The sequence below is a fragment of the Telmatherina bonti genome (assembly GCF_933228915.1).
Source record: "Telmatherina bonti genome assembly, chromosome: 11".
NCBI classification, from domain to species: domain Eukaryota; kingdom Metazoa; phylum Chordata; class Actinopteri; order Atheriniformes; family Telmatherinidae; genus Telmatherina; species Telmatherina bonti.
The window spans coordinates 38,376,761-38,387,746 of record NC_136629.1 but is presented as its reverse complement, the minus strand read 5'-3'; the positions used below and the strand labels follow the sequence as shown (position 1 = coordinate 38,387,746).

Here is a 10,986-nt window from a genome sequence, read left to right as displayed (position 1 = left end):
TGCTTTTAACTTTATATTTAAGGATTTATGTTATTTTGATCATTCCTGATATAATTTCCAGGCATTGCCACTCACGCGCCGCCTCTGGACCTCCTCTGCATGTTTCAACACTGACATCTGATGGTTAAAGAGTACAACTGCATTAAATGCCTGAAACTTGACTGAAAACTTCTACAGACAGATAAAAGCCAAACTTTAAAAAAAATTTTTATTATAATATAAAGGATCTTTATTCTGTTATCTTATAATCTCAATTACTTTGCAATTATTATTTCTTTGTTTTTAAAACATCTAAACTTTCAAATTATTGATCATTACAGGTATAAATGACTAAATGCATCACATTTAGATGTGGACTTGTATATGTGATTATGGGGATCATCAACTCTGGACCTCTGGGGTCAGTGTCCTGCAGATTCTAGATGTTTACCTGCTACAACACTTGACATAAATTAATGGGCCATTAAAGGGTCCTGCAGGACTTGGTGACAAGCTGCTCGATAATCATTTCATTACAGTCGGGTGTGTTGCAATAGCAAAACATTTACAAACCTGAGGGACACTTGCCCAAGAGGTTCAGAGTTTATTATCACTATAAATGACTTATTTCAAAACCCCACTTTTATTATTCTTCCCATGTATTTATTTTAATGAGAGACCAATGTGGATAAAATAACATAACTATTTATTGGCATCAAAATTTTAATTTTTAAACAGTTGCAAAAACAAATAAAACAACAAACTAACAAAAAGCGTAAGGTACCTCGAAAAAGTTAATCTTGTCTGAAAAATCAGCGCTGTTTATTTTCTAACTACGTTTCCCATCATGCTTCTCGCGATGCGTGATGACGTCAGCGAGCGTCAACAACTCACATGTGGCCTAGAAGGCGCCGCCGTTGCTGCCGTGCTAGCAACAACTGTTTAATGTGGAGCCCCAAATACCTCATTAAAACATATATCACACAGCTACACGACTTTTCTATACATCTGCTCCTGAGCCAAAATGCCTCCCAAGAAACCCGCCCCGGCCGGGGGAAATAAAAAAACTCAGGAGAAGAAAAAGGAAAAGATTATTGAGGTAAAGGTTTCACGAGTTAGCATCTTGGTTTTTAGCCTTATCTTATTGCTAACATTTATGCTAAAGCTGCAGACAAGGAAACTAAAGGATTCTAGTTCTGTATATACCTGTCAGTTGTTTTCTTCTAATTGTAACTAATTGGTTTACCTTTTAGCGATGGTTTTATTGGATGTGGTTAATTCTAACCAGGCACCATGAGGGCAGTTACGTGCTGGGAAGTAGCTTCATGGAGCAGCCAGAGGCGGCTAGCAGGCCGTGGCGCCGCAGTTTCAAGCTTTCCACTAAAGTTTCATGTTTATCAAGTCAAGTCAGCCCACATAAGGGACTAAAAACAGAAAGAAGTCTAGTGCAGAGTTTTAGATTTAGTATATTTGTAGTTTTGCGGCATGAAAACGCTCAAAGGGCTGATTTAATGGGTCTGGTTCTGCCCGGCCTTTGGGACAGGTTTGGAGTGGAAAGTAAGAGAAAAGTTCAGCTTATTAATATGCAGTTGTTGGGTTTAATGCCAGCAAAGAAACCATTGTTTCTTATTATTCAGTTGTGCTCATATTTATTCATACCCTTTCATTAAAGAATGATAAAAACAGCTCCATGTAAAATAAGCTGAAATTGACTAAAGTAATAATAAATTTAAAAAAATTTATGAAATCATTACATTATTTTCTAATTCTGGTTCATTAGAATTTTTTTTTTTTTAACGCAAACAAACAAGATAATTTGTTACATATTACATCAGTCATAAAGTAATATTTAGTTGAAGAATCCTTTAATGTTTCCGCTCCAGTCAGGTGTTTTCTGTTCCACTCAGTCAGACTTCTGCACCTGTTGGCAGGTATTTTGTCCCACTGTTCAACAGAAAACTGCTCTAATTTGTCCAGGACCAATTTATTTTTCTTTTTTCAACTCAATTAAATAAAAAACAGTGTCTTATATTACTAAATTATATTTTTGCAATTTTTTCCTTGTTATTCCTTTTTTAAGTCTCCAGTTATTTGAGTGACTGCTGTAAATTCAGCTTTTTCTTTAATGAAAGGGGATGAATACATATGAGCACAACTGTACATGTGGTTTTTATCAAACAGCTGGAATGTCACCATGGTTCCCATTTAAAAGGCTTTTCCTGCCGTCCAGGTGTCTTTGGGTTCAAAAGAGAGTAAACAGATCTTGTATATTCAGGACGAAGTGAACATGTCAGAGCTCTATAATGGAACATATTCATGTCCATATTGTTGTGTTTTTTTTAGGTTGGTTAATGTCAGCTGACTCCTGTGAATGGTTCTCGATCTTTCTACTAAAGTACCGTTTGCTTATCCAGAACCAACATTACAGAACCTAACAAGTCGCTTCATCTCCAGCTGGCGGAGGATGTGGAGCTTATTTAGAAAGCAGCGTCTCACATCATCAGTCATAGATAGATAAATAAACACGTGTTTAGGTCAGGGTTGCCCAGATCTGCTCCTCAACATCTGCAACTTGTAGATGCAACCCTCCTCCAACACACCTGAAACCACCCAGTGGTTTGTTGCCGGGCTGAACGACATGCAGATGAGGGAACTGAGACCTTTGAGTCAGGTGTGTTGGAGAAGTGATGGTTCTAAAGGTTACAGGAAGGTAGATCTCCGTGACCGGACTTCGGCTCTCCTGCTTTAGATTATGTGCTTTGTAACAACATGTAGGTGTCTCAGTATTCACTTGATCAATATCAGAATGAAAAAAGATTTCCAAATATATATTTTTTAATCTAAACCAACCTCCATCCACATGTTGGTGTTCATGTGAACCTGAAGGAATCCTCCTGAGCTGTAGTTACTGTGTAATAGCAGCAGATGTGGCGTTTATCTGCACACAACACAACCCAGTCAGTCTGCTGATTGTTTACATCACAGGTTAACAGGAATGTTTACCTGTGCAGTGATTTATATTTAGCAGCTACAGACTTTCCAGTGCTGACGATGCGACCTGAACAGCTCTGATAAGCTTCATATTTGCAGCATCTCTAAATGCTTTAAAACTTTCTGCAGCTTGTGTCTCTGATTGTTGTTTTATAACAATGTAAAGTGGATGCAGAAACGTTGTGTTGTTTCATGTAATTATGACCCTGGCTGTCCTTTTCCAGGTTTATTTGTTTTTATTTACATTTTCTATATCCTGCTTTAGGACAAAACGTTTGGCTTGAAGAACAAGAAAGGGGCGAAGCAGCAGAAGTACATCAAGAACGTTACTCAGCAAGTCAAGTATGGGCAGCAAAGTGCCAGACAAGTTAGTAGAAAGCTGTTGTTTCGCTTTGTCCATCCCTGGTTCTGGTCCTTCTGTCTGTCTACTCAGATCTGAGTTTTACAGCTTCAACATGTCCACATGCTTGTGTTTAGATTGCCGAGGCAGAGAAGACCGGCAAGAAAACTGACAAGAAGAAGGACATCGATGAACTGAATGAGCTTTTTAAACCTGTAGTTGCTGCTCAGAAAGTTGGCAAAGGTAATCAACACAGGGGGTAAGACTGAATATCCAAACCAGTGTCTCTTTGTTGGGAGAAGTTACAGGCGAACTGGCGGGAGAATAAATACGATCAAGTCTGTGAAAGCCGTGACTGTGAGGAATGTGGGATGGAATAATCTCCTTCCTGTCATAAAGGATGATCTGCATGTGTCTTAAAGAGATGGACTCATTTCTGCTGAAGTTGTGTAAATGCGAGATGTATGTTTTCTATTCCTCGTCGTAGGGCCGGGCAGTTAATTGGATTTTAATCTCAATTACGATCTGGGTTTTCAACGACTCCTTCATACACGCCAAAAGACAAAAACAATGAGTCGCCGTGCAGAACTTCACAGGTAGCCGGGAAGCATTTATATGTTCAAAAACATGTTTCCTCAAATCCCCATTTTTCCTAAACCGCAGCAGGAGGAGCAAAACTGACAGAAAACCACACATTTTATTTGTCTTTAAAAGATTTTCACCTGAGGGCCCTGCACTGCCGCCCTGGTGGCTGTTCCCTGCTTTGTATGCCTTAGGTCTGGGCGATTAATCGGATTTTAATCTCAGTACGATCTGGGTTTCCAACGATGATAAAAATAAAAGGGTGTGATTATTTTTCTCTCTGCAGTTTCCTCTCCTGCTGTCTTCAGCTGCTAATCGAGCGTCTCTGGCGTTGCAGCGCTGTGCTGTAAACTCCTCCCACAGCCGCTTTGCTTTCATTCAGACACTGTTGCCAACTTGGAGACTTTCTCGCTAAATCTGGAGACTTTTTTTGTTAAAAGCGACAAATCTAGCAGCTTTTACTGGAGTTATTAGAGACTTTTCTGGTGTTTTGGCGTAAAATAGTTCCTATATAAGCGGTAAAAGCAGATTAAACAACTCGGAACCGTGCATTAGACGGTTATAATGCACGACACGGAGTCTAGAACACCACGACGCGCAGCGTTGTTTAAAAGTACTGGATAATTGTGTTAATCGAGATCTCAATTTCAGTCTAAATAATTGTTATTGTTATTATGTTAAAAATGATAGTTTTTGTCCTAATCCAGCAGCCCTAGCTTGTCGGTGTTTAATAAGTTTAATCAGCATCACTAATAAAGTTTATTAATTACTGACTGGTCTCTCTTGCAGGTGTCGACCCAAAGTCGGTGCTGTGTGCGTTCTTTAAGCAGGGCCAGTGCACGAAAGGAGACAAGTGCAAGTTCAGCCATGACCTGTCGATGGAAAGGAAGTGTGAGAAGAGGAGTGTGTACGTGGACGAGCGGGATGAAGACCTGGAGAAAGGTCGGTACCGAAGGTTGTTCTGTGGAGGAACACGTGCAGTTTGTAGTGACGTGGCAGCTGTGTTGTTACCATGGAAACCCATGCAGATAACTGGGTGCGTGGACCGTCGGATCTTCAGCAACTTTGATATGTCTGCAGACTTGATGGTTGCTGCTAAAATAAATAAAAAACATGACGATTTCTGCCGGCAGGCAGCGCAGAACACGTTGCTGTGTTTTAACCTCGGCTCTGTTTTCCTAACGTCTCTGTTTATGGCTCTGATTTGACATAAAACACGTCTGTAACAGAGTCCACAACAAGGTGATGTTTTGGTCCCGTCAAGCCTGAATCCTTAAATTAAAGAAGACAACAGGTTGTCATCTAAAGTTGCAAATAAATTATTTAACGCGATAAACCACTGAAATGTAGTAAAATCCTTTGCCAGGAAGCATCCGACGTCTGTTGTTGACATTTTCTGAGCTGCTGTTGTGTTTGCTTCAGACACGATGGAGAACTGGGACGAGAAGAAGCTGGAGGAGGTGGTCAACAAAAAACACGGCGAGGCGGAGAAGAAAAAGGCCAAAACTCAGATTGTAAGTCTGATTCAGGGAAAGAAAAGAAACATCAGGGATGGAGTCGTTCCAACTTGGTGATCTCTTGGCTTTTTATACCAATCAATGAACTGATCAGAGGGAAATCAATGATATGATCAGAGGGAAGTGATTTAATGAAATGCAGGGCTGTAAAGTTCTCCATCGTTCTCCTCCAGGTGTGCAAATACTTCCTGGAAGCCATAGAGAACAACAAGTACGGCTGGTTCTGGGTGTGTCCAGCAGGGGGCGACAGCTGCATGTACCGACACGCCCTGCCGCCCGGCTTCGTTCTGAAGAAAGACAAGAAGAAGGAGGAGACGGAGGAGGAGATCTCTCTGGAGGAACTCATAGAAAACGAGGTGAGAGCGGATCCCGTGGCGACAAGCTGCGTTTACTCCAGGAACTTTTTTCGTACTTTTACTGCGGTTACTCCATTTGTGAAGAGGAAACGCGACTCTTCCCCTACGTTAGGAACCGTAATGTTTGCCTCTGATGGTGCCAGTTTAACCAGTCAGATCCAGTATCAGTTATCGCCGTGTCCATAACACTCTTCACACCTCGCCGGCGTGTCTGAGGAGAACAAGCGCCTCTGGCCTTAAACGCGACGTTTTTCAGATCCGACCTTCAGCTGACATGACAGCAGCAGCAGAGGTCGGCACGGTGAGGCCTCCGTTACCCGGGTAACTTACGCAGACGTCCCGGATGAGCGGCACAGCGAAGCTGGTTACCAGCTCAGGGTAATCCATCCTGATTGGAGCTCACATAAAAGGGGTGGAGCTTGCAGCATCTGACCAATCACAAGCACGGAGAAACCACAGCAACTCCTCGGTGGAGGAGCGGAATTTCTACCCTGAAACATGAATTAAACATAACCAGGAAATGGTTGCTGTGTGTTGCCATGGTGATGCAAGAAGTGAACTAGCTTGTTAGCGCAGAAAGCTTAGCGTTAACCCTGAAGTCACCTGGACAGGAGAAGAGGTCACATGATCACAGACCCACCGAGGTAAAGAACCGACTTTAACGGGATTTTTAGTTACGATAAAGTTTTAAACGGAGTTTGATACCAATTATTTTATTATTAAAGACGTGATTTGATCATTTTCACAGTTCACTGATGATGATGATGATGTGGTTTGCTGCAGTCAGATGATGTGAAACCGAAGCGACACTGAGATGAGAACATTTCATAAACTCCTCATGTCGCCACGGCAGCTGGAGCTTGTGGTATTTATTGGAAGTAATCGTACTTTAGTTCCAGTTCAGATGAAATCATTTCAGTTTATTTTTGGGCCCAAATATTTTTATAAAATGTGCTGAAGTGAAAAAACTGTGATATGAAAACAAAGTACTTCAGTTTTCTCTGTTCTGTTGGAGTAGGAATACTTTTACTGGAGTAGTTTTTGGTGCTCAACACTCATCAGGAACTGATGGAATAAAAACAGACACAGAAATGTGTCTAAACATCTTTCAGCCAAGTTGTATGTGAACAGGTTTAGAAGGAAAGAAAATGTGAGTTTAATGACTTTAAAGCAGATTTTCTTCTGTTTTTTTCCCCAAGTTGTGATGAGTTGACATGAACTCACCACCAGGAGTAGAAACTAACCTTTTATTGGTTTATTGGTTTACCTCTTCTTTTAGGACACGAGTTCAGGTAAACTTATTTCCAGTCCTCTACAAAGTGCCGTCGGTGGTAAAAATGTCTAATCAGCTTCTAAATGAAGAGTTTGAGGAGAAACTGAGAGAAGAATCTGAATCTTGTCTCCGTTGCTGACTCCCGTCTCTGCAGCGTGCAGCTCTGGGCGTAAACGTGACGCGCATCACGCTGGAGACTTTCCTGGCGTGGAAGAAGAGGAAACGGCAGGAGAAGGTTGGTGCATATCTGAATAACAAGACTTCCCTTGAGCAAGGCAGGTCAGTCTTTGTTCCTGACTGACTGCTGTTAACAGATGGATAAAGCCCGAGAGGAGATGGAGAAGAAGAAGGCCGACTTTAAGGCTGGAAAATCGCTTGTGGTGAGTCGCGTTCCCAACAGTCGGATTACCAACAGAAATACGCGTCTCTAAAGCATCTCATGTGTCTGAAGGTGAGCGGCCGCGAGGTGTTCGAGTTCCGCCCAGAGCTGGTCGACGATGACGATGATGAAGCTGATGACACTCGATATGCCAGCGCAGAAGAAGACGAGGTTGAGGACGAGGTTGGTATGAAACGGACTGCTTTTACTGGAGGCAGGTTTCGTTTGGAGTCTGACGGGAAACCTGTGGACCCGGCGGCTCAATAAGAGCCGCAGGAAATGCTTTTAATGTGGGAATATGAAACCAGTAAGCAGGAAAATATGAAACCAGTAAGCAGGTAAATATGAAACCAGTAAGCAGGAAAATATGAAACCAGTAAGCAGGAAAATATGAAACCAGTAAGCAGGAAAATATGAAACCAGTAAGCAGGAAAATATGAAACCAGTAAGCAGGAAAATATGAAACCAGTAAGCAGGAAAATATGAAACCAGTAAGCAGGAAAATATGAAACCAGTAAGCAGGAAAATATGAAACCAGTAAGCAGGAAAATATGAAACCAGTAAGCAGGAAAATATGAAACCAGTAAGCAGGAAAATATAAAACCAGTAAGCAGGAAAATATTAAACCAGTAAGCAGGAAAATATGAAACCAGTAAGCAGGAAAATATGAAACCAGTAAGCAGGAAAATATGAAACCAGTAAGCAGGAAAATATGAAACCAGTAAGCAGGTAAATATGAAACCAGTAAGCAGGAAAATATGAAACCAGTAAGCAGGAAAATATGAAACCAGTAAGCAGGAAAATATGAAACCAGTAAGCAGGAAAATATGAAACCAGTAAGCAGGAAAATATGAAACCAGTAAGCAGGAAAATATGAAACCAGTAAGCAGGAAAATATGAAACCAGTAAGCAGGAAAATATGAAACCAGTAAGCAGGAAAATATGAAACCAGTAAGCAGGTAAATATGAAACCAGTAAGCAGGTAAATATGAAACCAGTAAGCAGGTAAATATGAAACCAGTAAGCAGGAAAATATGAAACCAGTAAGCAGGAAAATATGAAACCAGTAAGCAGGAAAATATGAAACCAGTAAGCAGGTAAATATGAAACCAGTAAGCAGGTAAATATGAAACCAGTAAGCAGGTAAATATGAAACCAGTAAGCAGGTAAATATGAAACCAGTAAGCAGGAAAATATGAAACCAGTAAGCAGGTAAATATGAAACCAGTAAGCAGGTAAATATGAAACCAGTAAGCAGGTAAATATGAAACCAGTAAGCAGGTAAATATGAAACCAGTAAGCAGGAAAATATGAAACCAGTAAGCAGGAAAATATGAAACCAGTAAGCAGGTAAATATGAAACCAGTAAGCAGGTAAATATGAAACCAGTAAGCAGGTAAATATGAAACCAGTAAGCAGGAAAATATGAAACCAGTAAGCAGGAAAATATGAAACCAGTAAGCAGGTAAATATGAAACCAGTAAGCAGGTAAATATGAAACCAGTAAGCAGGAAAATATGAAACCAGTAAGCAGGAAAATATGAAACCAGTAAGCAGGTAAATATGAAACCAGTAAGCAGGTAAATATGAAACCAGTAAGCAGGTAAATATGAAACCAGTAAGCAGGTAAATATGAAACCAGTAAGCAGGAAAATATGAAACCAGTAAGCAGGAAAATATGAAACCAGTAAGCAGGAAAATATGAAACCAGTAAGCAGGTAAATATGAAACCAGTAAGCAGGTAAATATGAAACCAGTAAGCAGGAAAATATGAAACCAGTAAGCAGGAAAATATGAAACCAGTAAGCAGGTAAATATGAAACCAGTAAGCAGGAAAATATGAAACCAGTAAGCAGGTAAATATGAAACCAGTAAGCAGGAAAATATGAAACCAGTAAGCAGGAAAATATGAAACCAGTAAGCCTGTTGCTATGGTTACCAGATGACTGCAGCTTTTGGATGGAATCCCACCTGATCAGTTTAATCTCTTCCCGAACCAGAAGCAGCCCCGCCTACAGCGGGACTGGGGGCGGGGTTTGTGTTTAACCAGTGCTGCAACCGGTCCACTGAAGACCCTCCCACTGCAGCTGAATCCAGATGTTTCCTGGTGTTTGTTACAGGAATGTTGATGTGCTTCAGATTACAGCTGCAGGGACGAGGAGAATGGTTGATGGAAGAATTTAGAAGCATATAGAGAAGAAGAAATGTGCGTTCATTGTGCCCGTCTGTCACTCGGTCGCTGTAGAGGGAGGGGTTCAGGTTTTCAGGTGCAGGTATTCCAACAGCACATATCCCTCAGAGGTTCTGCTGCGCAGCGACCAAACTGACTGACCTGAGAGACGATGATCAGCAGAAAAGACGAAGAGAGGAACCAGATATGAGACATAGCGAACTTTTAGTTCCACGTCACCTCGAAGCCGATGGTTCAACAGCAGCGAAGACGCCATCATGAGGGATCGGCAGGCGTTGCTTCTGCAAACCTGATGAGCTGCAGTATCACAGTCTGAGTGCTACACAGTATTTATACCATTATCGTCTTATTTCCTACGAATTTCATTCACTTTCCCCCCAACTTGAACGAAAACATCCCATCCACACACCCGATGATCCGTTTGTCAGGAAGTTAGCAGCTTGTCTGGATGTAACATCCACAGGTGGAATGCGTTTCCTGCGTTACGTCGTTGTCTGAGCTCCTCTTCTCCTTCCAGATGGACACCACAGATGTCCAGGACATAGACCTGTCCCGCTTCGTTCCACAAGAGGTGGACAACACGGGGATTACCGTCGCATCTACGGACCGGTTCACATCCAGGAGTCAGACGGCGACAACGGCAGAAGACGGTAAGAAAAGCCGCCACCTGGATTTCACCTCCTCTCCGCGCAGAAACCTGACGCCTCCTTCCTCCTTGCAGGGGAGCAGCTTAACGGAGCCTGTGGCGGCGCCGAGGCCAACGGGCTTTCGGGAGCAGAGGGCGGAGGGGAGGATGGCGGAGGAGAGGAGGAGGGCGAGGAGGAGGAGGAGGAGGAGGAAGAGGAGGAAGAGGAGGAGGTACCGGTGGATGAAAACCTGTTCACAGGAGAAGATTTGGAGGAACTTGACGAGGAGCTCAACACACTGGCCCTGGAGGACTGAGAGGGGGGGCGAGGAGAGGTTGGGACGGACTAAGGGACAAAGGGACGGACGGGATGATGCATGGAGCTAAACATAAGAGACCAGACGTTTGATTTTAATTCAGAGACTCCAGTAATAAAGCCTGATTATCTCATGACATCACTTCCTGTCGGCTCCCTCTGTTATCGGCGACGTAATCGTTCAGATTTCCTCATCAGGGCCAACTCCAGCCAGCCGCCGTGCACGCCATGCACACAGTGCACGCCATGCACACAGTGCACGCCAGGCCGGCGTTTCTCTGATCACATTGGCCTCCTGTCGCGCCAGAATTACTCTTCATCTCGCTGATTTCCTGTCTTGTTCAGCTGAGGTGGAACGTTCCAAGTAAACATAAAGATCTTTATTTAACTCAGCCGAGAATTGTAAATAAGTTTCCTCCTCATGAAATAAAATGGCT

General features: G+C 42.4%; 1 protein-coding gene across 1 annotated transcript; it reads left to right on the top strand.

The window, feature by feature from the left end:
- The first annotated feature begins 884 nt into the window (after positions 1-884).
- On the top strand, positions 885-10,986 carry zc3h15 (zinc finger CCCH-type containing 15). Its single transcript, XM_079248502.1, has 11 exons — positions 885-1,078; positions 3,236-3,337; positions 3,448-3,553; positions 4,682-4,834; positions 5,315-5,406; positions 5,583-5,765; positions 7,193-7,273; positions 7,353-7,418; positions 7,490-7,600; positions 10,126-10,258; positions 10,330-10,986. The coding sequence occupies exons 1-11, from the start codon at positions 1,004-1,006 to the stop codon at positions 10,548-10,550; spliced, it is 1,323 nt and encodes a 440-aa protein (XP_079104628.1). The 5' UTR covers positions 885-1,003; the 3' UTR covers positions 10,551-10,986.